The sequence below is a fragment of the Onychostruthus taczanowskii genome, unplaced genomic scaffold (genome assembly GCF_017590055.1).
Source record: "Onychostruthus taczanowskii isolate IOZ18803 unplaced genomic scaffold, ASM1759005v1 scaffold298, whole genome shotgun sequence".
NCBI classification, from domain to species: domain Eukaryota; kingdom Metazoa; phylum Chordata; class Aves; order Passeriformes; family Passeridae; genus Onychostruthus; species Onychostruthus taczanowskii.
In genome coordinates, this window is record NW_024500327.1 from 1 (window position 1) to 25,741 (window position 25,741).

Below are 25,741 nucleotides of genomic sequence, written 5' to 3' on the forward strand. Positions count from 1 at the left end.
CACACCTGCCATCTCCTCCCTAATGTTCCCTTTGCTCCTCCCTCCCATTTCCCTGCTGCAGGCACTGTCCCCCACCTGCTCTCCCTGGTGCTGCTGGATGAGACAGGTGATCTCTTTCTGCTCCTGTGCTTCCAGCTTCCTCACAAAGAAGAGCAGCTCCCACCACTCGGCACGGCTCAGCGTGTCTGCAGCCGTTGGCAGCCGCTGGCCCAGGTAAGGCAGGGAGTACAGCCCCCCCAAGGGCTTGCACAGGAATGGCTGTGGAACTGCAGGGGAGCAGAGCAAGGAAGGGCACTGTCAGCTCTGCCAACTCCCCCATCCTGTGCTGCACACCCCACATTACCCGTCCACTGCTGCACACCCCACATTTCAATTCATCTTCTAAGTGGGATATTATGCCTGGAAAGAGTTATACATAGAAGTGAAACAGAGCTCCTGCTTCTCCCAAAATCAGAAAGACCATGAAAAGGAGAAATCTAACTAAGTTTGTTTTAAGTTAGACACTGCACACTGACATGAAGTTAAGCCTTTAAATACAAGAGGTAGAAGCCATTTAAGAAACCATCTTTTCAACTGGAAATAAGAATAGTTTCAAAGTGTGCAATTAGCTGCTGATCTCATCAACACGCTCTCTAGCAGCCAGTAAATCCAAACCACTCTACACAAAAGATATTCTAGAAGGCCACAGCTGTGATAAAAGCGTTACTTTAATAGGTCTCCCTGGCTAGAATCATGTCAGATGCTGAACAAGGGGTATCTGAAGTCTGGATTCTGCCTTTTATTTTGTCCCAGTACAAGGGCAATGTTAAATGTTCTAGGAGATGCTGCAGATGTCTTACAAAAACAGTTCTTTAATACTTTAACACCTTGTTAAAAGCTCAACAGTATGAAGTTAAACAAATTGTTGCTATGTTCATGCTTTTAAAAATCCTTACCACTTACTTAAGGGGACTTGAGTGCCCCCAAACAGCTTTATCTCAGAGAAATTCTAAGATTTTCTAGAGAAAGTCATGTTTTGGCAGCTCAGTCAGTTAATTCAAACACAAAGTTTTGACAGTTGCAGTTTAAATAAAATTTTATGCTCTTTATATCATTACTTTCATTATACATCTTGACAGAAGTCTAGGGTTCAAAAATACTCCATTAAATCACAAGCCATGCAATTCCTTAACCAGCTTTACATGTTCACACAAACTAATAGTGCTTTCTGAACCCAGCCTGCTACTTGCTGTGTGTTTTTGATATAAAAGGTCACTACTCCTGTCCCACAGGATAATCAGAAAGAAAGAGATGATACATACATGCATCACAATCTCACCTGTGTCTAGATTGAAGCTCTTTCTCACACTATGTTCCTTTTCCTGAGCAGCAGGATCTTCCCACTTGTCCCCAAAGCCAATAATCTCCAGTATGTGCCAACGCACCCAGTAGGTCCGACCCGTTGACTGCCGTAAAACCTGTGGGTGAAACGAATCCAGACATTCAGATCTGCTCACTTGTTCTATCCTCTTGCTACGTTTGTCCTCCCATTTCCCAAAGAAGTAGAAGACCACACAATTTTTGTACAGATTTCAGCACTCACGCTGTCCAGTTTTGAGGCATATCATCTTTACTAACTTCTTGCCTTGGTTACACCTGGATCTTTATTTTTGAAAAAACACTAACTTTGCCTGCAACCACTACAGATCTCAGTACAGCAGCAGAGGCATGAGTGCATCCAGTTAATCACACCTGTTCCAAAAGTGCCAAGCTGCAGGTGCCTTGGGAAAAGCAGACAAAGGGCATAACCAACACTACCTCAAGGAGCTGTATATAAAGTACGTCAGGGCACTTTTATAACCTTGGTCATTCATCAACCCTCTCAAACAGGTTTTGGGCTCTTGATAAGCATGTCTCAAAGGCAGAAATTGTTTCCTCTGCTTTGTCCAAGTTACTTCTCAAAAATCAGAAGGACATTTTACAGTTTCTCGTACCATAGTGTTACATTTAATCTTCTGAGCAAAAGGAGAACCCAGCAACAGCAAGTACAATATGTCAGTAGCTTTAAAAAAAACAGCAGAAAAACATATGGTTTGCCTGCTTCACTGAGCTCTTTTGGAGTTACACCAGTGCTACCATGAACCCACTGTGATGGACAGTTGAGATGCTGACAGACTTTGGGAAAGCACAGTATGGAAGGAAGTTGAGTTAAACTACACACAACACCAAATAGTCTTCAATGTACCTCTGACCTAAGCTAGTTATGTACCAAATGCCATGTCAAAGGAGTCATGGAAAGATAGTGCTGCAGGACCAGATACAACAGAGAAAAATCCTTCTTTGGAAAAGCAAGGAAAGCAACAGAAATCAGAGCAACAAAGGAAGGATGAGACAAGGTAAGAGACAGAGTTGTGATGGACTGGCCCAATTGCCATTCAGATCTGGTTTTGTTAATAGTGTGAGCCTTACAAATAACACTGAAAACTAAATTAAACAGAAAAATAGACAGAAAAGGGAATGCAAGGGACCAACAGGACAATGGGAATGGAAGCTAAGTACACACTACACTTTAGCTCAACACTGAAGTGAAAACACTTTGAAATTTATGTCACTGGCAACAGGAGAAAATAATGAAAGGATCTTGGTGCTCTTTCCAAGTGCCCAGTTCATTAAGACTAAAAGCAAGTACAACTTTATAAGAAACAGATATCACAATTTTAGGAAAACACAGATATTAGAAACCAAGACGCACAAGGACAAAGAGAGAATCAGTATGAAATTCATTTCCTTTGCAAGTTATCTTTATGGAGGCGGTTATAAAAGAGGTTTCTAAACCACTTAAAAATAAGTGGTTTTTAAGAATAAGAAAAAAAATAAGATGCAAAGCAGTTATTCAGCTGAGGCCTGAATAGAAACATCACCAATGCATGGACCAGAACTAGAAAAGCCTTTTAACTGAGGTACATGGAAGACAGGGAGGTGATTCCAGAAAATCAGGGGAGAGTCTTGCCTGGCCAACCTACTAGCCACCTATGATGGAGTGACTACATCAGTGGCCAAGGGAAGAGCTATGGCTGTCACCTTTCTGGACTTCTTTAAGGCCTTTGACAGCAATCCCACAACATCCTTCTCTTCAAATCGGAGAGACATGGATTCAACAGATGGACTATTTAGTTGATGAGGAATTGGTTGAATGGTCATATTCAGAGGTCAACAGCTCAATGTCCAGCTGGAGATTAGTGACAAGTGGTGTTCCTCAGGGGTCTGTATGGGGACCAATACCATCTGATATCTTCATCAGTGACAAGAGTGAGATTGGCTGCACTCTCAGCAGGTTTGCTGACAACACCAAGATGAGCAGTGCAGTTGACATGCCTGAGGGATGGGATGGCATCCAAAGGATGAACTCGAGAAGTGGGAACCTCATGAACAAGGCCAAGTGCAAGGTCCTGCAGCTGGGTTGTGGCAAACCCCAGTACCACTCCAGGCTGGAGGAAAAAGGAACTGAAAACAGAAGGACTTTGCAGAACTGATGGATGAAAATTTGGGCATGACCTGGCAATGTGCACTCAGAGACCAAAGAGCTAGCCATATCCTGGGCTGCATCAGAAGCAGTGTGGCCAGCAGGTGAAGGGAGGTGATTCTGCCCCTCTGCCCTGCTCTGGTGAGACCCCACCTGGAGAACTGCATCCAGCTCTGAAGACTTTAGCACAAGGCATGGATCTGTTGGAGCAGGTAAAGAGGAAGGTCACAAAAACAGTAAGAGGGATGGAACACCTCTGCTATGAGGAAGCGCAGAAGCAGGTAAAGAGGAAGGTCACAAAAACAGTAAGAGGGATGGAACACCTCTGCTATGAGAAAGCACTGAGAGAGTTGGGGTTGTTCAACCTGGAGAAGAGAAGGCTCCAGGGAAACCTTACAGTGGGCTTTCAATACTTAGAGGGGGCTTGTAAGAAAGACGGGGACAGGCTTTTTTAGTAAGGCCTGTTTTAGAGGCTAAGAAATCTTAGTGGCACAACCCATACAAAATCAGACTAGCGTTCCATGCAATGCATCCCTCCAGCTCTGAAAGGTGAGTGTTTTGCTAGGACAGATGCAGATAGTGATACACAATAAGCCATGCCTATTGTCCAACTTCCTGCACATACAGGCATCATTAGGAATCCAGCAGTCACCCAGGTCACACCCCTCTGCCATTCCAGCCAGAAGTCTCTCCATGACCTACCTGTACTGTCTGCATGTTATTCGTGCTCTGGAGAAACTCGCCTTCCTCCCCAGCTCTAACGTCACCACAGTCCTCCAGCAAGCGCACCCTCATGCCACGCACCAGGTTTGCCCGCAAGTACTCTGTGTAGTCACTGCTGTCTGCAAAGTCTGATGCAGTCAGGAAGGTACAGCCTTGCTTTTTCTGAGGACCAGGATTTGAAGGCAACACAGGCTTTTGGAGTCGTCACGACCGGCCCCAGGACACGAGGAAGATGGAGCGGGCAGGGCGAGGCTGCAGGTCCCGCTGGCGCAGCGGCTCTGCCTTGTGCCTGTGGCTCCAGCCCATCACGTGCACCAGCTCCGAGATGAGGTTTGCCATGGCCATGCTGAACTCAAACTCCTGCTTCACACGGCTCCTCTCACCAGGCCCAGGCCCTGAGCCAGCTCTCCCGACAGCCAGTCCTGCTCACCTGCCCACCTTCAACTCCCCTCATGTCCCAGACAAGGGTGCCAGCCCTGGCCCCCCACTCCCACCCCTCCTGGCCCCCACTCCCACCCCTCCTGGCCCCTCGGGCCCCAGGGCTGCTGGCGGGTCCGGCACCACCTGCGGGAGGTGAATCCCCTCGAAGGACATGCAGTGCTCTGCAGAGGACGTGATCTCAGCAAACAGCTCCAGCAAGGTGCAGCGACTGTCAAAGTCCATGTGCTGCTCAATGCCATCCTGCTGGCTCAGGGACAGCAGGACATGGGCCCAGACTCCTGCAACAACAACAAAAACTCTTCAGGCCCCAGAAAGACAGCCCTCACCCCACCTCCCTGTGAGACACAGAGCTGCAGGGAAGGAACAGCTTTGCTGCTCGGTGTCACCTGATCCACCTTCTGTCCCTTCCTCTGGAGTGGCAACATTTTGCTCCATGGTGGTTTTTTTCTACCCCTAAAGCTGAGAGATTCTCACAAAGCAGCAACCCCAAATAACTGATTCCAGAACAGGGTCCCAGGGAAGAAAAGAAGTCAAGTTTTAACCTGAATCAGCCCCTCATCTGCCCCACTTCAGAGCTGCACAAACTCAGGCACTAGGACAGGGAAAGCCAGATCTCCTGTGGGATACACCACAACCAGCAACCTTCCAGGTGCACCCAAGCCTCATCAGGCACTTCCAAGCCATGACAGCTCCTCTTAAATGAGGACTAGCCTCTGTCCAGGGCCTGAGGAAAGGCTCCCTGCCAAGAACAGGCCAGAGACTTTCCAACTGACAGCTTGGAGCAGAGTCACCCCACACTCTGCCAATCTCCTTGGCCTAAGTCCTCCTAAGAGTTAATCAGCATCCCAGCTCAGAAACCTGGCAGGGGAAAGAGTTTCTAACTCCAAGAGCAGTCCACACAACTGCACGGAAGTCCGGAAGATCCTGACTGATTCTTCCCCTTCTGCCAAGAAGCCCTGAGCCATGCTGACAACTGCAACCACAGAAGTCCGGAAGATCCTGACTGATTCTAGCCCAGCACCCCTGAGTGGCACTGAGCAGGAGCAGCCCCCACCTGCATCCTGAGCGCCCAGAGCGCGCAGCATCTCGCCGGCACCGCGGCGGATCCGCTTCTCCCGGTGGCACAGCATGGCCGTCAGCAGCTCCAGGGCTCCCGCCTCCCTGAAGGCGCCCGCCAGGGAGCCGATGCTGGCGTAGGCGCCCAGCACGTGCACCGTGCTCAGGATGGAGCACTCGGGGGTCCCGGCCTCGGCCACCTGGCGCCCGGCTCGCTGCACCAGGCTCCTGACGTCGGCCTTCATCTCCAGCAGCGAGGCTTCGTCCAGCGGGATGAGCGCGGACAAGGCACCGGGCGCCTTCTCCTCTCTCGGCCCCTCCGGCCTCCTCTGGCCCAGCAGCGCCGGGCAGCTGGCGCACACCTCTTCTGCAGACATCCACAGGGAGATGTGCTCTGCCTTGCTCTCTCCGGAGCAGGCACTGCTGCCTCCCGCCGCTCTCTCTTCCGAGCTAACAACGCTCCACCGGACCAGGTATTCCGGCCGCTCGTCGTGGCCTCGCCGCTGCCGCAGCAGCTTCTCTGGGTGGGCCTGCAGTTTGGGCCCCAGCTGCACAAGCAGGGTGCCATTGTGCTTCTCATTCACCATGGCAGCAGATGTGTCTGCAGAGACAGAGGGGAAGCAGGGTCAAGCTTTTATTTCTGAGCCGCGTGCTGGGGAAAGCGTGAGCCAGCACTGACAGTAGAAATGGTCGTGGCACAGCTTTTGATCCTGAGATCCTACAGCCAGAATGAAGCTTTGAAGGAAAACCCACTCTGCAGAGGTTCACATTCCCCTTCCAAGAAAATAACCCGGTTTTTCATAAACAAAACCAGTTCCAAGCGTTACTGACACACATAGAAGAAGGTTCTCCTCAATAAGGAAACTAACACAGAACATGAAGGCAAAATAGGCCCTTTTATAAGACAGCAAATAATGATGAGAGATTTCAGTCCTGTTCACATCCCTACCAGTGTCCACAACATGACCCTCACAAGTTGCTGCTTTTGCACTTCTGTCTTCCCTCTTGCTATTTACCATTTATAATTGTTCAGAGTGTGAGCTTACCTAGAGCTCATGGTATTCTCACCGTGCACAGGGACCTTCACATCACCAGCCCTGAAGAAAATAATGAGCAGTTTCTCAGATCTAGTTCATACACATCAGATAAGGTTCCCTACCTGAAAGTCTCTCAGTTCTTCTCCTTGCCCTCTTCTCAGAATTCCTTGCCTTTACAATGTTTCATCAATGGACAAATTCCACAGAACTAAAAGGTTTCTATTCTCTGTTATCTGACTGTTCTGCATCTTGGGACCAGAAAAAAGACACAGTGCTTCTCTCCTTTCATCCATGCAAAAAGCAGCATGGAAATAATTTACTGTCCAAGACTGAGTGCCAGCAACCAGCAAGCCAGGTACAGACAAAACCAGGGACTGAGTTCACAAAGCATTCCAGATCAGGCTGATAGGAATGAGCTCAGCCAGGTGGCAGTGGGAAATGCTCCTACCACGTACACACACTGGCAAGAAAAGCAGTGAAGCAAGATACCAGAGCAACAGTCAATCCATGTTTAACCAAAGAAGATACAAACCATCAAAGACTACGACAGGCACATTAAAAACACTTTCCAGGTGCAGAGAGAAGCAGCCTGAACTCCCAGGACATATACACTTACCTTCGATTGTGCTGCCTTCCTTGGGATTTGCAGCATGCCAGATGGGAATCTTCTTGCAGCCACTGTAATAAAAAGACCAAGTTATTCTCCCGTGCTTTGTTACAGTGCTTAGATGCCACACCACAAGTCAAAGAATCGTTTTCCTCACATGAGTTTGCACAGTGCACACACACACAGAGGACAGCTCGCACCGACGTGCCTCGGAACACACGGGCTTTCCCCCGGGCCGTCCCGGACAGCCCGGCGAGCCGCCCCCTATGCCGGGCCCTTCGCTCACCGCTGTCCCGCTGCCCTCGGAGCCACGGCGAGCCGGGCAGGACACAGCCGGGCCCAGCCCCGGTACGCGGGGAGCCGACTCACCCCCGAGACGGGAGGAAGGAAGCGGCCCGGGAGGCGCCGCTCCGACCCTGCCCGCGCCCCCGGAGCGGCCCCGGCGCCACCGGGAGGCGCCGGAAACAGCGCGCAGCTTCCGCGTCCCCTACGGGAGGCGGCGAGGGACACGGGAGTGGCGGGAGATGCGCGTTCCGCAGTGTCCCCGCCGTGTCCCTGCCGTCCCTCAGAATCCCAGGATGGGCCAGGTTGGAAGAGACCACCGTGGGTCATCTGATCCAACCTCCCTGCTCAAGCAGGGTGATCACAGAGCACATGGCACAGGATTGCATCCAGATGGTTCTTGACTATCCCCAGTGAGGGATACCCCACAGCCTCTCTGGGCAATCTGTCCCGGTGCTCGGGCACTGCACAGGGAAGTTCTTCCTCATGTTCAGGTGGAACCTCCTGAGCCTCAGCTCCTGCCCCTTGCCTCTTGTCCCAGTGCCCGCTGAGCAGAGCCTGGTCCGTGCTCCGGCCCCTCCCTGCAGGCACTGACAGACACTGATGAGGTTCCTCTGTGAGCAGGCCCCGCTCCCCCAGCCTCTCCTCAGAGCTGTCAGGCACTGACAGACACTGATGAGGTTCCTCTCTGAGCAGGCCCCGCTCCCCCAGCCTCTCCTCAGAACTGAGGTGCTCCGGTCCCTCCATCATCTCTGTCACCCTCTGCTGGACCCACTCCAGGAGATCCAGTTCTCTCTTGTCCTGAGGATCCCAGAACTGGGCACAGCACTCCAGACTGGCCTCACCAGGGCTGAGCAGAGGGGCAGGATCACCTCCCTGACCTGCTGGCAATGCAGCTCCTAATGCACGCCAGGATTCCCTTGGGAATGTGCCACGAGAGCACTGCTGGCTGCCCCACAGGGTCCCTAAGGACAGCTCGTGGCTCCCAAAGGCGTTCCAGGCCTGAGCTGGCACCTGGGCCGTGGGTCCCAAAGCTGCTGTTCCCCCCACACCAGGAACGATGGTGAGCAGTGGAAAAAGGGGAAAGATTGGAATATCTCCTGATTCCCCTGGCTAATGTCAGAAACGAGAACAAATGGAAGTTGCAAGCTGAAGAAGGCATCTGCTAGAGCGAGCTGCTTTTCGGTAAGGTGGTAACGCTGTGCTGTGTGTTGGTACCATTGCTCTGGTGATTAATTGTCTTCATCAAGGGCTGTGGCAGCATGGGTGGCAGGAAGGCTAAAAGCATGTCATGTCAGCACTAATATTATTACTGCAAATGCGCTGTTAATCAAGAATTACAATGCAGCAATGTCAGCCTCCGGCCCTGGGGTGGTTCCGGCCCTGCACCCACCCTCCATCCACCCTGCTGGCTTCAGTGACAGCTGCGCTGGCTCCAGGCAGGTCTGGGGCTCTGAGACTGCCCTGTTCTCAGTGTTGCTGGAGAGCCAGTTGAAGCCAGCTGCACACAAGTTTGGCCTGTTTCCAGCTCTGGTGTCACACTGATCTGAAATAACTATGCTATAAAATCTAAATTCTTATCCTGTGCCCATACTGCCCTTCCTTGGGGTGCAAGTTCCTATCAGTCTGGTAAGATTTGTTTTAAATTATAAATAATCATTAAAATCATCAGCTAACTGAATGAAACTTTGCTTTCTTATTTGATCCTGGAGCAACTGGTATGTGCCCAACCTAATTTCTACCCTCACTACTAATGAAATGGATTAGACAATTTCCATGTTTTGCAATAGCAATCAGCAATTAATCCAAACAATATAATTGCAATTAATTATAGGCTGGATAAAACAGTGCAGTGTTGCATCAGTTTATGGAGACCATCCTCTAAACCCATGGCACCAATGGTGGATTGTAAATGTTTGTGTTTCCAAGCCACACTCTCGATTTCTCTGTTAGTACATGTGATCTCTGTTGATGCTATTGATACTTTCTTTCCAGAATCCCATGGATGCTCTTGAAATCTCTGTTTTCCATTAATATGTCATTTTCCTTCCCTGTTCACTGCCAAGACATCTTGTTTGTGACAAGGAGAGGTTTTCTGTGCTATTCACACGGCCTGCTTATGTCTTTGCTCTGATCGTCTCCACACTTAGTAAGTCTTTTTCCCTAAAAATAAAGGTATGTATCTGTGGTAACTTGCTCCATGGTGCATAGGTGACACACAGGCCCCTGTGCACAGGTGACATGGGATTGCTTGTGCAGAAAGGGCGTTTGTAGTGCTGAACCACGCGCCACAGCTGTGTGGGCACAGGGCTAGAAGTGAGGTTGTACTGTAGAAGTGAGGCACCTCCTCACCTCCGAATGGGGAAAGAGCCATTTCAGCTGTCTTTTGCTCCTAAGCACTTTCTGTACAATCCTCTTCCCACCCGAGGTAGGGGTTTTCTCCAAACTGCACTTTTATCAGTGCTCAGCTTTCCTCACACTATACTGGCATCTGCTCCAGGACCTGATGCTATGGAGTGCTGGCAGCTGCATTTTTAGCTGGCATACTCTGGCCCCAGCAGCCCTGATAATGAGCCCCTCCCCTCTGGTTTATTCACTCCTTTGGACGCTTTACTGAGCCTCCATGTGTCCTTGATCTGGCTTCTAGGCCTCTGCCTGACTTTAAGTAATGTCTCTCCAGACTGGATTTTGAATATTGCCATATCTTCTCATAGATTGCAATGAGCCCCTCTCCCTCTGGTTTATTCACTCCTTTGGACACTTTACTGAGCCTCCATGTGTCCTTGATCTGGCTTCTAGGCCTCTGCCTGAATTTATGTCTCTCCAGACTGGATTTTGAATATTGCCATATCTTCTCATAGCAGTTTTCTGCAGGGAATTTAAGTCTCCCTGTTCCTCTGTATTAACATCCATGAACTAGAACAATTCTTTTCCAAAATTCCCCGTTCCTCCTCATTGCTGGTTTTTATTTCTCTTGACTAACACAATGCCCTGCTCACCAGGGACATTGTTCCAGAGCTTTCAGGAAAGAGCCCTCACAGCATTTCTGTCAGGCACTGGCCCACAGATTAGGCTGATACTCCAGAGGACAAGTCCAGGTGGTCAGGAATTACCTGTGCAGGGGGCAGTAGGGATAGAAACTTCTGTGAAGAGCCCCTCTTTGCCACGTCATGCTCAGACAGCTCCCCATCCTCCTCAGCACACAAGCAGGTGCAGGAACCTGCCCCGATCCCCATCTGTTGCCCCTAAGGTGTGCGTCATCCCCTCCCGCAAAGCATGGTCAAGATGCCAAATCTGTGCACAAAATGATAACATTTATTGAAAGAGTAAATTTTTTTTTAATACAAAAGAAAGCTCTGTACATAGTACTGTGATTACTTCCACATCCTTCCAGAAACACAACCCTGGAAACTGGAGGGAAAAAAAAAATAATCCCACACACACTTATGCGTACACACACACACACACACGCGCGCGCACTCACACCCCTCAAACCAGTAAAATGAACTAAAAATGTCACCACACAATAAATGCCATTTCATCCCTGATACACAAGTGTTCTTACAAGTCTGCACTTAAATAAAATACACCATTAGCGTTTAACCAGCAGTTGCCTTTGGGGAGCCAGGGAGGGGATGCAGTCACACACCCTGTAGCAGCAGGGGCTCTCCTGCTGTTCTGGCCCAACAGCTCTGCTCTATAGTGCCAGCAGAAGCAAAGCAGAGCAAAGCCAGGCCACAGTGATGTGCTGGGGCAAAGGACAACGCAAACTCTGATCCCACACTTCTCCCTGGACGAACTCCTAGGTACCTATGTGGTTTTGGAAGCATCACGGAGCAGTTTTCCTACACTGAGCCATGGGACATGGCTCAGCACTCCCACATGCTCTGAGCTGCAGGGTTTGCATCACTCTTAGAGCAAGAATTCTAAGGGGAGGCAGCATGCAACATCACCCTCACCAGATGGGCCACTCCACTCCCCACAAGCCCTTCCCAGGCTGCTAACAGATCAAGGGATGAAAGGCTCTTCTGGGAGTTCTTTGCACAGAGAGCTTGGAGGAGACCTTTCCCCATCTGTGCGCTGCAGAATGGCTGTAGAGGGGGAAGCACAGCTCAGATTGTCACCCAGGAGTTCAGGAGATGCTGCCTGCACAGCAAGCAGGGAGAACAGGGATTAGCCACTGCTGGTCACTCACCACAGGGAGGAGTGGGGACGCCCATATCCCTTAGGCAGTCACAGGCACCACTGCTCCATGCCAAGAGCAGTGACAGTGACAGAACAGCTGCAGGTCCCTGGACCAGAAGTGAACAGGGCGGTCATCAGCAAACCCAGCTCACCTCTGGCTCCTGGGCACACTCCAAACTGCCTGCTTCTGAGGAATGGGTTTACCACTTCCAGAGGCCAGCCACTGCTGGTCTTCACTTCACTTCTGCCCATTAAGCCCAAAATTATGGGTATGAAGTCCTCGTTACAAGTAGGTAGGAAACAAGCATCCCACTCGGTTCAGCTTGATCCCTGGCACATGCTGGTGGATGGAGAGTGCAGCTTAAACGCTAATGCTGAGGGAACATGTCCAAGGTTACAATACAAACTCAAAAGCAAGGCCCCTTTCCTGCCTCCATGCCCGCCCACCCACCCCTCTCCCATCCCCCTGGTACAAACCCCATTAAAACTGTACAGGAGCCAAACTTTTATTCCTTAAAGAATTACATAAATACTGAGTTTAACACTTAGAAAAATAAAGTAATTTTCTTTTTTTTCTTTTTTTTTTTTTCTCTCCAAGGCTTCTTTTGTCTTTAACTTAAAAAAAAAAAAAAAAAGTTACAGTAGCTGCTTCTTCCCCTAAGGATTCAGCAGCTTCTCTCACTTGCTCACTCTCCCTCCAGGGACAGGGCTAGGTAGCAGAGCCATTCACAGCAATTCCCATGCAGGACCAAGCATGCCCCAGCCCTTCTCCCCCAGCCTTGCTGAGCCTGTACAGGCATCACAGCTGCTCCCCCGCAGCCCAGGATGGCCTGCAGGTCACCCTGGTGCTCAGAGGAAGAGCCTGCCACCTGCCCAGCAGCTCAGTGCCCCATGGGCTCTTCCCTTTGACATTTGAGTTGTTTCTCCACCTTGCATCAGACACAGAAATTTAGAAAGCGCTGGCTGGAGCTGCAGGGGGATGTAGGAAAGACCCAGCCACGTTCCCCTGGGTGAATGGAGTCCAGAAGCAGTGCGAGGGCTGAGAGTGTGGGGCTGAGCAGAGCACAGGGCCCCTGAGGAGCTCTCCAGGGCATCTTTGTGTTCCTGGGCATCTATCTCACCACCTCACCTGTGCAAGGGCAGCCGCCGGGGCAGGGCCAGTCAGGCTGAAAATCTGCCAGGCAGCCCAGCGAGGAGGCACTGAGGGCAGAGGGCTCACTGTAGTGCATACGAGGAGGACATACCCCGGCTGTGCCCTGCCCTCCGGGCAGAGGGCATGCAGGCCCAGAGATGCACATGCAAGCTGGCCCTTCTCTCCTGTCCAGAGCCCAGGGTGAGTTGCTGCGGCCAGGACCTGTCACCCCCACAAAGGCACATTGCTGAGGCCAGCAGCACAGCCACAACCCACTCTGCTCCAAGCTGCACCTGCACGATGGCTCCGGGTCTAAGCTGAGCCCCACGCAGAGTAAATACTCATGGGCAAGGTGACTCAGAGCACCCAGAAGGAGCCAGAGCCTCCAGCTGGCAATGGCCTGCAGTATTTATTTACAGTGCAGAGCAATCCTCCCCTCAAAAGACAGATTTCTTTGGCTGGCGTGAGACAAGCACAGCTATTGCAGCATCCAAATGCCCCAAGCCCTGCACGGCCCCAGCACGGCTCCACCCGGGGTGGGTCCTGCAGCCCCACGCGCATGCCTGTGTGTGTGGGGGTGGGTGAGTGCGTGTGTGTGTGTGCATGTGTGGATGAAGGAAACGTGAAAAGGCAACAATAAATAACTGGTGCAGTCTGTACGAGGAGTTGCTGCCAGCCCCGACACTGGCACGACAAGCCAGAAACAGAAGGCCGGCAGCAGAGGCCTCTCAGTCACTCTTGACGCTGTGTGAGGTGTCCAGGTTGACCACCTGCAGCTCTGTCAGGCTGCTGCCACTGCTGCTCTGCTGCCCGATGACAGCCATCTAGAGAGAGAAGGGAGGAGGAACCACTGGGGGACAGCACGCCCTGAGACCATGTGTGCCAGCAGCCAGGGGGCACTGTCCTTCCCGGGCACCCATCCAAGGAGGACAAGACTCCCTCACCCAAGGGTAGGTAGCACAGAGCGCATTCCCACAGCTGAGGACTGAGCCTACCCAGCCAGGTCTGCCCAGACACACAAAGGATGTGCAGGCAGAAGAGCAAGAATAAGCCCTGAACACCTGCAAGTACTACTCTGTGCCTACCTGGTGAAGCTGGACAGCTGAGACGGGGATCTGAACCGTGCCTGATGGGGCTGTCAGGAACACTTGGGGGACGCCACCTGCCACAGAGAGAAGCACAAATGACACTGTCCCTTAAGAAGTGCTCTCCCACAGATCCTTTCTCTGAGCTCCATGGAGCTACTCAAGGACAGAGCTGCCTATTTGCACACATGGAGAAATTCCAGAAGCCACACGCACTAGTTTTCCAAATGCTGGGAGAAGCAGGCACAAGGCCTCAATCCAAGTCTTGCCCGTGTGGCTTCATGCTACTTTGCCCCCTCATGCAAGCACATTTCCTCTCCAGAGCCTCCTGGCTCCCTGTGCTGCCTGCCCCACACGCTGCCCATCCCAGAAACCCTCGCCCTCCTTTTTACCCATCAACAGCTCGTGCAATCCTTTGCACAAGAGAATGGCAAGACGTAAAAACACGCATCGAGCATCGCCCTTGCCAGGCCTTTGTGTGGCCACCGAGAGTGCTGGTAAGAAAACCCTTTGTGATTAACATCCAGCATAAACACACGTGGGATGAGAGAAACCAGGGTGTCAGCGCACTCTCAGGGAGCACCAAGCTGGACAGCTGCCTTACCCTGATCCTGGACCTGGCCGTGGGACACCTGCATGGCTGAGGGCGCCTGTGGGAAAGCGTTGAGCACCGCGAGCCCGCCGTCGGCCAGGCCGGAGGTGGGCGCGTACATCACCGCGTGCGGGCTGGGGTACATCATGTGGCCGCCCACGGTGGTTGGCACAGACGACGTCATGATGGTCGCTGGGAGGGTCACTGCCACGGGGACAGACCACACACGTGAGCACACAAAAGGAACCTGCCGCGCTCACCTGCCTGCTCAGCACCCCCACCCCAGCCACCCCGCGCATGCTGTGCTGAAGCACAGTGCATGGAGATACCTGTCTCTGTCTTCCATCCCAGAGATCAAGAAGGAGAGCTCAAACCTCTCCTTTCAGGAGTATAAAGGGGCAGGAAAACACAGTAGCCAAACATCCCAGGACTAAATTCAACTTATATCTCAATTCTCCAATATAACTTTAACAGAGATGTTGAAGTAGATTCAGCCTGCATCCAGGCACCTGAACTCAGATTTTGCTGACAAAGAGATGTCTTCTGCATAGACAGTAAAAGTCTCAAGCAGATGTGAGCTGATGCCTTGTGCTAGAGGCAATGCTGGCTCACTAAGAAACCCCTTGAGAACTCAACAACCTGTTCCCAGCTCCATGCTGCAAGTGAGAGTAGATGATGTATCTGGAGAGGCTCTGAAATTCCCTGTAAGGAGCCCTATGCCTAGCATAGGATACAGTGTAGCACAGGACCTGGGAACAGGGATCAATACGCCTTGGATAGAGTTGGCCTGAAGGAGGAAACTGGCCATGGAGCAGGCGTGAGGCCTGTTGGTGTGAGCTGTTTTCAGCAGTGGTTAGGAAGGCAGACAGAAGGTGGTTACCAATACCTGTTCCGCTGGAAGAGGTCTGGGTAAGGTCAGTGCTGCTGTCACTAGAGGGAGACGTTTGCTGCGGTGCCTGGTGCACCTGGATTGCCTGGACTGGAACCTGCTGAGCCATGGTACCACCTGGAGAGAGAGAGGAGCCTGTCAGCCTGTGGCTGCACAGGGATACAGGCACTCTGGGCCATGTGAAAGCCCCCAGTCCTTCTCTGGCTGCTCACAGCTCCACAGCACTGCTCTGTGCTGCACCGGGAGACGCTACACAGAAGCAGTGTGTGGCAGAAACCAGAGACCAAAACCTGCTCTTTCCTGGCACATGTGCCAAGAAAGGGTTAACTGGCCTACAAAGCTCCAAGAGTGAAGAAAAGGCCACAACAGCTTTTGCCCATCTCCCAGCTGTGGTTCAAGAACATTGCCATTCCTGGTTCCACCAAGACAGAGAACAGATGTTGGGAGGAGAGGGCACAGCCTTTCCTCCTCAGAGAGGAGCCAGTTCTACAAGGATCACCTTGCTGCACTAAGTGGAGCCACAAGAGTCCAAATGCTCACACTAGCTGGGCTCTGCTGCCTTCACACTCTGGAGCCCAGCTCCATCCTCCACAGGGCACTCAGGGTGCAGCTCTCACCCCTCTTGTGACCTTAAGAACATTACAGTGCCCCACAGAGGGATTAGAGAACAGCTGGTCTCAAGGTGTGCATCCCAGAGCTGGAGGACACACAGCCTCTGTCCCAGACCACTCCCTGCAAAGCACTTCAGATGCAGAAACACGGCTTGGCACAGAAAGGTCTTCTAAGGCTGAGCCCTGCCTCGAGAGGGAAGAGCAAGGGATGCCAGAGAGCAAGAATCACTGGCCAGCCTACTCAGACCGGGCATTTTCCCACACATCACACCCCAGAGACACACATCAGTTTTTCTCCTCCTCCAGATCAGAAGGGAAATCCAGTTCCCTTGAATGCGAGCCTGCTGACTGTCCAGGCCCCCAGGAGCCTTAAGCATTCCAAGAAAGCACAGGAGTTACCAGAATTATGGACTTAGGCACAAACAGACAGGACACGAGAAATACTGTGGCACTCAGCGCTGGTCCTCAGATGATGGACGCCACCACAAAGGAGAGTCCAGCCCAAGAACAAACACCTGGAGAGCCTTAACTCAGAACAAGAAGAAATTCCTACAAAGGACAGTGCACACAAGGCAGCAGAGCAGCACCATTACTCTGCTCTGGGTCTCCCCTAACCTGTCCTCTGCACTGTGGTTCCGTGGCTGACTGCAGATACAAACGCAAGCAAGGGCAGCTGCTCAGAGCCAAATGCCAGCACTCAAACAACCACTGGGCACTTCAGCCCCTGTACTATCCCTCCATCAGTTCTAGCAGCACAGCTCATCCTCAGCACAGCTGCACTAGGGATCTGCCTCTACTGCCTTTGTTAGCCACAGGCCAAGCCTGAGGGCATGAGACTGAAAATCCACTGCTTGCCTTGCCCTGTATCCCCCAGGATGCTGCTCCTGCTTATGTCAAGCATTTTCTGCCCTGTTTTCCCATCTCTCCCCAGCAGCCACAGCCAGAGTTCCCTATGCTCTGCCTCCTCTGTGCTCCCACATCGGGGTCAGCTCTGTGGCTAGGCCCAGGACCCCACAGACAACTCCATCCGCCCATCTCTAGCAAGAGGAGGAGAAGCAAGTGCTGACCTGTCAGCGACACAATATGCCCTCCAGCTCTGGCAGGGAAGTGGAAGACTGTCTGCTGTGCCTGCTGCAGCTGTCCAGCTGTACCCATGACCAGCTGGCCCTGCTGGCTGGAAAGAGCCAGGGAGTGTGGCTGTAACTGAGTGAGAGGAATGGTAGGTGTCCCCAGAGAAAGGGAAGCACCTGCCGAAAGGAGGGAGAAAGAAAGGCTTTGTCATCACCAGCTCCTTTCACTCCCTCCAGGATTCTCAGTGCTGCCCTGGGGTCCCAGCTCAGCTCCCTGCCACCTCCCAACAGCAAGACCAGCTGGTAACTCTCTAAAGAAACAGTCACTACATGACCCTTCTCCAGCCACTGGCCTGGCTGGGTTTGAGCACGGAATCACAGCCAGGCTCACCTTACAGCAGCAACCACTCTGCTTCCCTTGTGCCACTAGGTCTCCTCTCCCCTGGAGAGAACAGCAACACAGCTGTTGTGCAGAGATGGACGGACGCAGTCCTCAGTCCCTAAAGGCACTGACCTGACATGAGGGTGAAGCCAGTGGGTATTGGCATGAGGCCCCCAGACGTCACTGCACTGGCTCCAGTAGTCTTCAGCACGGTCCCGTTGGCACTGGTGACGGCATTGGGGCTGATGCTGGCAGACACTGGCGCCAGGTAATTAGTGATGGGGAATGACGGGCCACTGCTGACCTGCATGGAGGTCGAGGTGGTCGGGGCTGTCTGGATGGACGTTGTTCCCGGCAGGTTGGTGACAGTGAATGCGGGTTTCAGGGCGTCCTGCAAAAGGAGAGATTGTGACAGCTCGGAGCAGCCCATGAGACATCTGCCCACGAGACCAAACCAGGCTCTGTAGGTTGCATCATCCCCTTTTCAAACCATACCCCCCACAGCCTGCTGCCAGCACATGGAGCAGAGCCAGGGGAGCAGAGAAGAGCTGCTTGCACAAACATGAGGAGAGCTGGAGAGAGCTCCACATAAACTTTAGATGCTGGCCCAGGGCCACAGAGGTCCCCTGAGAGCCTTCCCTACAACACATCAGAGGACAAAGCAACCGTTCCACTCCCCAGGAGTCTCCAAAATGTCTAAGAAGAGAATAGCCTCTTTTTGGCACACACCAGGCAAAAGCAGCCCTTGCAGGGACAAATATGAAGGCATAGAGACTCCTGTCAGGAACACACACCACTTCCCTTTAGGCAGGAAACACACGACCAAGAACAAGCAGAGAACTGGCTCTTAAAAGCAGCTGTACACTGGAAATTACAGGGGAGAGGTGACTAAAGGCAAACCTGGATACTAGAGAGGCCCAAACCCAGCCCTGACAGAAGCTTTGGCAGGCCCTGGGGAATGCCTCCACACATCTCCTGAAGCAGAGGGCAGGAGAACCTGACCATAGGAAGCACCTATCTGCCAACCCGCTGGCAGGAGATGGGCGTGAGGCAAATGCTTCCAAAGGACCTCACGTGTTCACTACAGCCAGCATAGTCCTGCAAGGAGCTCAGAGCTCCACACCTGTCCAAGGACAGCACCACCAGAGCAGCTGAGCACCAGGAAAAGGGCTCTGTGCTGGGCTGCCAACACAGAGACTGGCATCCCAGGTGTGGGAACAAGGGAGGAATATGTGTGCCAAGCTGCAGTAACACTTTAGTTTCCACTGCCACAAAGACATGTGGCTGGATGTGCCCTGGATCTGCGGGAACCAACCCAGCACAGCATGACTCCTGCTGCCTCTGGCAGTTACACCTCATCTAACTTCCCTCCATCCCCCAAATCCCCTTTGGAATATCCAGGGTGCCCGTGACTCCTCTCCCGCCCCGCTCATCTGGCCAAGAGCACACTGAGAATGCACTGCTTCACAGGAGCCCATGTCACAGACCACAGGCAACCTGCTGTCCCTGTGCCCTGACACAGCTGCCAGCACGCCTGGGAAGAGTTAAGGCTGCCACACTCCCACCCCTCCCACTGCAGCTGGTGGGCCCAGCTCTCGCACGTGCTAAGCCTTGTTCCCAGCTTGTCAAGCTGCCAGGAGCAAGGAATTCACAGCTCAACGAACAGCTAAAAAAGGGAAGGCAGCCCATTTTGGACAGGGGGATCCAATCCCAGGCACTCAGTCGTGCCCCAGGGCCCAGGGAGGGAGGAGAGCAACACCCCTCTGCCTTGGCACCGCAGTCCCTGAAGTCCAAATTAGCAGAGGCACGTGATGACAGAGCAAAGCCCAGCAGAGGCACTTTCCATTAGCTCAACCACAAACTCCTGCCATCCCACATGGGACATGGGAGGCTGTGGGTGCCTTCCCCACGTGCGTGACAGGGCAGAGCTCTCCCCAGCTCACTAGGGAGCCAGAGTAGAGTTGGGCAGGACAGGTGCTGTTCCCAGTTGGAAAAGCCAGGGTTCCTCATGGCCAGCTACAGCTCTAGAGTAGTATACCCATGAGATATAACCCCCAACCAGCCAGGGCACTTAGCACCCACTCACACTCCCAGGCCTGGAGAAGACATCCCAGAAAGTTCACAGCACTCTACTCAGGGAGATTCTCAGGGCTCCCTAGAAGCACAAGGGCAAATCTCAGTACAAAACAAAGGTGCCTGAGAGAGATGCTGCAGCAACAGACTTGAATCATGCACAGCCCATCTCTGCCCTGCCTATTCTGACCCTTTTGAGACTCAGATTCCTCCCATCTTTATTGGGCTGCAGCAACAGCTCCCAATACTGAAAGAGAGCTGGGAGAGACTTTGGGATTGGATACCCACCGTCATCTCCTCATGACTCCCAGTGATCACCCGGGCACCTTGGCTCTTCTCAGCACCCTGCAAAGCCCAGACCACATGCATGAGGCAAGTCATGGGTCACTTCAGCAGACATCACCCAAGGGGCCAGGGACAGCAGCCCTGAAAGCTCCTCCCTTCCTGAGCCAGCTGGACCTCCATTCCAACTCAGTGCAAACCGCAGTGTCTGCGGAAGCAGGACAGAGCAGAGGTGCAGCACAGCAGCAGGTGTCTGCCCAGACCCTCACCACTGCTTTGCAGCATGAGTGGGTCACAGGGCACAGAACAGGCCAGCTGATGCCCATCCTGGACCACAGCAGGGTCTTGGGGACAGAAACAATCCCACTCCACAGCTTTTAGGGACTGCCTGAGGCAATGCTGTTCAGCATGGCCCAGACCCCCTAGACAGAATTATTACACAGGTGTAGCACAACCACAAGCCTCAGAGGTATATGGGAAATCCCAATCTGGTTTCCAACACCTGGTCTGTGTTCAAGATGTTGTACAAAGTCCCACGTTTTCCCATTCCAGAGACATGACCAGATCAGGGTTACTCCCATGCTCTCACCCCAGTCTAAAGCCTCTGAGCTCCTTCCAATATACCCTTTCCCACACAAGCACACCCAGGAGACTGCACGCAGGCAGTGTCCTTTGGGGCCTACAAATGATGAGAGAGGTATCATCATGAGGATACAGCTACTGTCTCAAAAGTACAGCAAGCCCCAGTCCCAGCACCACAGCAGGGAGTTTGGGTCTGGCACAGCAGGAGGATTTCAGTGCTGCTGCTGGTGTAGCATAGAGGTGACAGCCTGGCTGTGTTGTTCTCCCCACTCTACTGCAGCACTGAACACAAGCAGGTTTTGTCCATACAGAGATCTGGGAAGCAGAGGTCACACAAGAAGGCCAGGGAGTCTTTTGGAGCATCCCATGTGGCTGGACCTGACAGTCCAGGCACTGGATCTCCTGCCACCTCCTCCACTGAGACACCTGTAACCCAGCCTTGTGCACCACTCACCCACCAGCAAGCATCAGCCACCCAGCCACGGCCCATCCACAGGCTCCTTTCATCCTCAGAAGACTTCTTGGGTCTATCTGAATTGAGCTGGTCTATGCCTGACCACCAAGCAGGCTCCCAGGCCCGCAGAAGGCACAACAGCACAGCCCCTGTCCCCAGCCCCAGGGCTTGCCATGACAGGAACTCTCAGCCAGCCAGGGATGGATTTATTCAGAATGTCAAGCAGAACACAGGGCCACAGGGCACCTCCAGCCTCTCATCAAATGCTGGCTGTGGCAATAAGGCACCCCACACTAAGCATGAGCACTGGGATGGAGCTTTCAGGGTTGCATCACACACTGAGAATAGAGAAGTTGTGTTAAGAAGGTCTCAGCAGAGTAACTGCACCCCAAGGGCACAGTTCCCTTGGGGCCAACTAGCAGCACTTCCAGGAAGAGTACAAAGGGATATGATGTGGTCAAGTCTCATGCCAAGGACAGGTAATTTGTCTCATTACGAAATGCCCACAGGACTTGCCTTTTCATCCAGGAGAAGCCCAGGAGGCACAAGTCCTTACAAACACAGGCTGCACAAAGGAGAGATTGCTGGTGTTAGAAGGCTTCTTTGCCTACTGGATAGGGCTGGCACAGCTTACAGCAGCAACCATAGGCAGCCAGGGAAGACATGACAGACTGGGACAGCCAGGACTGCTGCTGGGATCCCATCAGCAGGAACCATTCTCAAGGACTGTTAAGGGTTACAGCACAGAGACTCCAGCCACACTTTGGCCCACCACAGCTCCTCTGCCTGCAGGGATCTCTGGGGCTGCAGATGTTTCTCAGGGCTCAGCAGCAATATGCTTTTGCTTGGTGCAACACTGCACACATGTGAGGAAGGGGACACTGAAGAATAGGGGTACCCAGCAGCACCGTGACCAGAGCTGTTGCGCTGTCACAAAAACAGGCAGCTGAATACCCCAGCAGCCCCAGACATGTTGGGCACATCTCAATGCTGCACTCACTACCTTTACAATTACAGCAGAGAGGTCTCCAGGTTCTGTCTGCTTAATGTCTAGAGGCTGCTGCACGGCAACGTTGTGGCTTGAGCATGGACAGCTGGAGAGCTCCTATGACAAAGCCAATGGAAGAACACTTTTGCAGCAAGCCTGGTACCCATGACACCAGCACAGGTACAGCAGGGCTGTTCCAGTTCCCAGCAACCAGCAGAACTGCACACAGGCCTGGGAAGCTGTGCCAGAGCCCCAAATTCAGCATGGCATCCCAGTCTTGCACCACAAACTTTCCTGCCTCCCATCACCTGTGGATCTGAGCACCAGCCTGCAAAGGAAGCGTCAGGGATGTGGGACACAGCTCTGAGGAACAGTGCCAGGGAGCGCAGGGACAAGATGGGGCCCTTCCAGCAGAAAAGCTGACTCTGCCTGACCGTGCACCCATAGCCAGGCCACCCTGGGCAAAAGGCCACAAGTAACACGGACAGGCAGGGGCCAGCGTCTGCAGGGACAACAGGCAGGGAGCAGAAATGGTCTGTCCAGCCAAATGTTTCCATTCCCCATGTCCTCCCTGCCCCCTTCCAAAACAGCACCAAAGCAAGAGACAGCTGCAGCTTATAAGGAATGTGAGGGGCCCTGCCAGGGACTCTGGCGAGGGAAACCAGGCCTTATAAGGCCATGGAGGCAGAATCAAATTTTTATCAATGAGTGTGAGAGCATGGAGACGCCTGGGGAGAGATAACAGTGCTGAAAGCTGGCCAGGGGGGTGGGCTGGGCCAGTGGGGAGGCACGCTGCAAGGGCCAGGACCAGGATACCTGCCACCCGCCTCCCTCCCTCTCTCAATCACCGCTACTATCAGCCAAGGAGCCAGCCAGCCCCGAGATGACATGACACAAGCTCGCTGCAGTCGCAGAGAAAGAGGACTCATCCTCAGCTCCCAACGCTGCTATTTAAAGCGGGCTGGGGATGATCAGGGCTCCCAGCACAGCCCACACCTCCCTGCGTGCCCAGGAACGTTACCTTGGTCTCCCCGCTGCTGTCCGACTCGGACACCTGGTAGGTGAGGTCCGTCTCCTCAAAACCAGTGGCACTCATGCGCTGGTCAGTGGTGGGGTCCGAGCGTGGGGGCGAGTCCGGGGAATTGAGGCATGTCTGGATCAACGCCTTCCCCGTCTCGCTGGTGATCATGGGCTGCAGCTTCCGTGTGGCAAACGTGTACACATGGCCCGTCTCGCTGGCCACCAACAGCAGGACTTGGGTGCCAGTCAGCGTGGAGAGCTCATAGGCCTGCCAGCAGGACAAGGGAAGAAGAGGGAGTCACAGGTGACAGGGACAACACACAGTGCAGGACAAGATTCCCTGCATGTTCCCACAATGGCTTTCCTTCTCTTCACACCAGCTTCAGCTCCCTGCCACCCCAGAGGAGCTGTGGCCTCTAAAACCAACCCAAGACTGGCTCCCTGGAGGTTGAACTGCCCCATGCTGTATTCCCATTCCCTTCAGCACACCCTTAGGGGATGTGCCATGGGTAGAGTGGTCCCCTAAGTACAGTAGTCTGATAACATGGGGATGCAGGATTGTCTCCATTCTGGAAACCCCAATGCCTCCTCCACACATGTCTGGATACCTCCCTCACCTCACCTCTCAGTGATGGCACACGTCTCTGCTACCTCATTCCCCTCACCAACACTCCATTCAGGCTCCAACCCAGATTTCCCTCTCAGGCTCCAGACCTCTGAGCACAGCTGCACCCAAGCACCCCTGCAGTGAGGCCACCATGCTCCAGGTGAAGAATACCTGCAGACTAGGAAATGCACTCTTCATGTGCCACCACTGCACACTCAGTGGTCTCACACAAGCTTCTACAGACAGGATGACCTCATTCCACGTCCCGTGGTCCCATACCTCCAGGATGTGCCCAGCAGTACCTCACACCCATTCCCGCTTTCCCAAGGTGCATGATACCCAGCTAAGCTGCGATGCAGCATTACCCAGTTGTTCAGGAGATGCTACGAGCATCACCAGGGATGCAGGTCAGCCAGCAGCATCCAAAATCCCCCAAGTTTCTAGTCTATCTTTGCACACCAGGAACCACAGATAGCACTCTGGACCGGCCGAGACGTGGCGTCGGTCCCTCCCGTGGCCGAAGCAGCCAGTCCTACCGGGGCAGGGCAGGGCACTCCAGCTGTGCCACCGAACACTCGGTGTTTTGGCGGCGGCTCACAGCGAGAGGCCCCGAGGGCACCGGTCAGCACCGGCCCCGAGGCTGGACGCTGCTCCGGGATGGGCCTCCCCGGGCACATCACACTCCTGGCGACCCCAAGCATACCGGCATTCCCCGGCCCGGGGGCTCCCGCTCCCGGCCGCCCAGCTCCCCGCCCGCAGCTCCGCCGGGGGCTCCCGCGCAGCCCCCCGGAAGCGGCTGGTGCCGGGCCGCCCCCCCGGTCCCGCCCGCGGGACGGGGAAGCCGCCGCCGTTTCCGGGCACGGCCCGCCGGCCTGCTCCGCGCTCGGACCGGGCCGGGGCTCCCACGGACAGGTGGGTGCCGGCCGACATCCCCGCCCGGGCCGGACCGGACCGCCCCCCCGCACCGGCCGGAGTCGCGGGGCCGCACCTTCTTCATGATGCCGGTCTTCCTCTTGCTGAAGGTGGTGTAGCGCCGCAGCTTGTTGTCGATGAACTCCATCTTGATCTTCACCCGGCCCCGCGTCTTCTTCCCGGGCTTGGCGCCGCTCACGGCCCCGCCGCCCCCGCCGCCGCTGTAGGCGGCCGCCGCCGCCGGCCGGCCCCGCCATGTCCCCGCCGCGCTCCGCGCTCACGGCCCCGCTCCGCCGCCGCCCCCGCCGCGCCGCGCCGCCCCCATATAAAGCGATACAATGTTGCCTTTTATGGCGAAGGCGATCCTTATATGGGGCGAGACGGCGCCCCGTCGGGAGGCGCCATCCCATTGGCTGGCAGCCGTCGAGCGCCGGCGCCCATTGGCCGCCGGTTGGCGTTTGATTTGCATACGGTCGGGCCGCGCTCGCGTCACGCCCGGGTTGGAACACGCAGGGCGGCTCTTAAAGGGACAGCGCTGCCGGCCGGGGCCGCGGGGCGCTCGGGCCGGGCCGGCCCGCGGGCTGCGAACGAGCGCCGGGACACCCCCGTTGCCAGCCCTGCCTCGGGCCCCCTCCCACCGCCAGCTCCGGGCACGGTCCTCGTAAGGGACGCACCACGTGTCTCAAAGAGTGCGTGCCTCGCCATGGTCGGGATCCAGCCGGGAGCGGGTCCGCCACCGCGCCCGGCTCGCCGCGATGGCACAGCTGTTGCTGCAGGCAGCTCCGCAGCCCGGCTGCTGTCACAGCCTGCGGGGACAACGTGCCTCCCTTCGTCTCCGGTGGCTGCAGAGGCACCGGGAGGGCGCGGGGGCCATGTGGGTGCGCAGGGACAGGACCGAAGCAGATGTGTCCGAAACACACATTGCTGAAGCTGATCACTGCCCAGCAGAAAAAAGATCTCCCATTTGAGAGGATGGGCCACAGACACCTTCAAACCCGCGGGGGTGACGCTGTGGTTCCGTACACGGCCGTCCACGTGGGACAGAGCACAGGTGGGAAGGGGCTCTCCCACCCTGCTGATGCCCATCAGATGGCTCCAAGCCCTTGGCACAGGTCACATCCTCCGTGCAGGTGTGACCCAGGAGCTCCAGAGCAGAGGACAGCCCACACAGGACAACTGCAAGGCACGCTGTGTGCGGGTCAGCAAAGGTGCGAGAGGGACGGCACAGC

The 25,741-nt window shown here is 54.2% G+C and overlaps 2 protein-coding genes across 2 annotated transcripts; both read right to left on the reverse strand.

Annotated features, from left to right (window-relative positions):
• Positions 1-75: 75 nt before the first annotated feature.
• Positions 76-10,904, reverse strand: LOC121337891 (cullin-9-like; the record flags this gene model as incomplete). The annotated part of the gene is given in 7 exon segments (XM_041408259.1): positions 76-266; positions 1,319-1,457; positions 4,205-4,650; positions 4,720-4,944; positions 5,721-6,323; positions 7,376-7,437; positions 10,762-10,904. Coding segments are annotated over 7 exon segments (1,743 nt in total), but the record flags the coding sequence as incomplete, so codon positions are not given.
• Positions 10,905-10,943: 39 nt separating this feature from the next.
• SRF (serum response factor) lies at positions 10,944-24,761 on the reverse strand. Its single transcript, XM_041408257.1, has 7 exons — positions 24,589-24,761; positions 22,995-23,261; positions 17,727-17,985; positions 15,529-15,648; positions 14,655-14,846; positions 14,051-14,127; positions 10,944-13,789 (listed from the first exon to the last, which is right to left on the reverse strand). The coding sequence occupies exons 1-7, from the start codon at positions 24,658-24,660 to the stop codon at positions 13,694-13,696; spliced, it is 1,083 nt and encodes a 360-aa protein (XP_041264191.1). The 5' UTR covers positions 24,661-24,761; the 3' UTR covers positions 10,944-13,693.
• Positions 24,762-25,741: the final 980 nt, after the last annotated feature.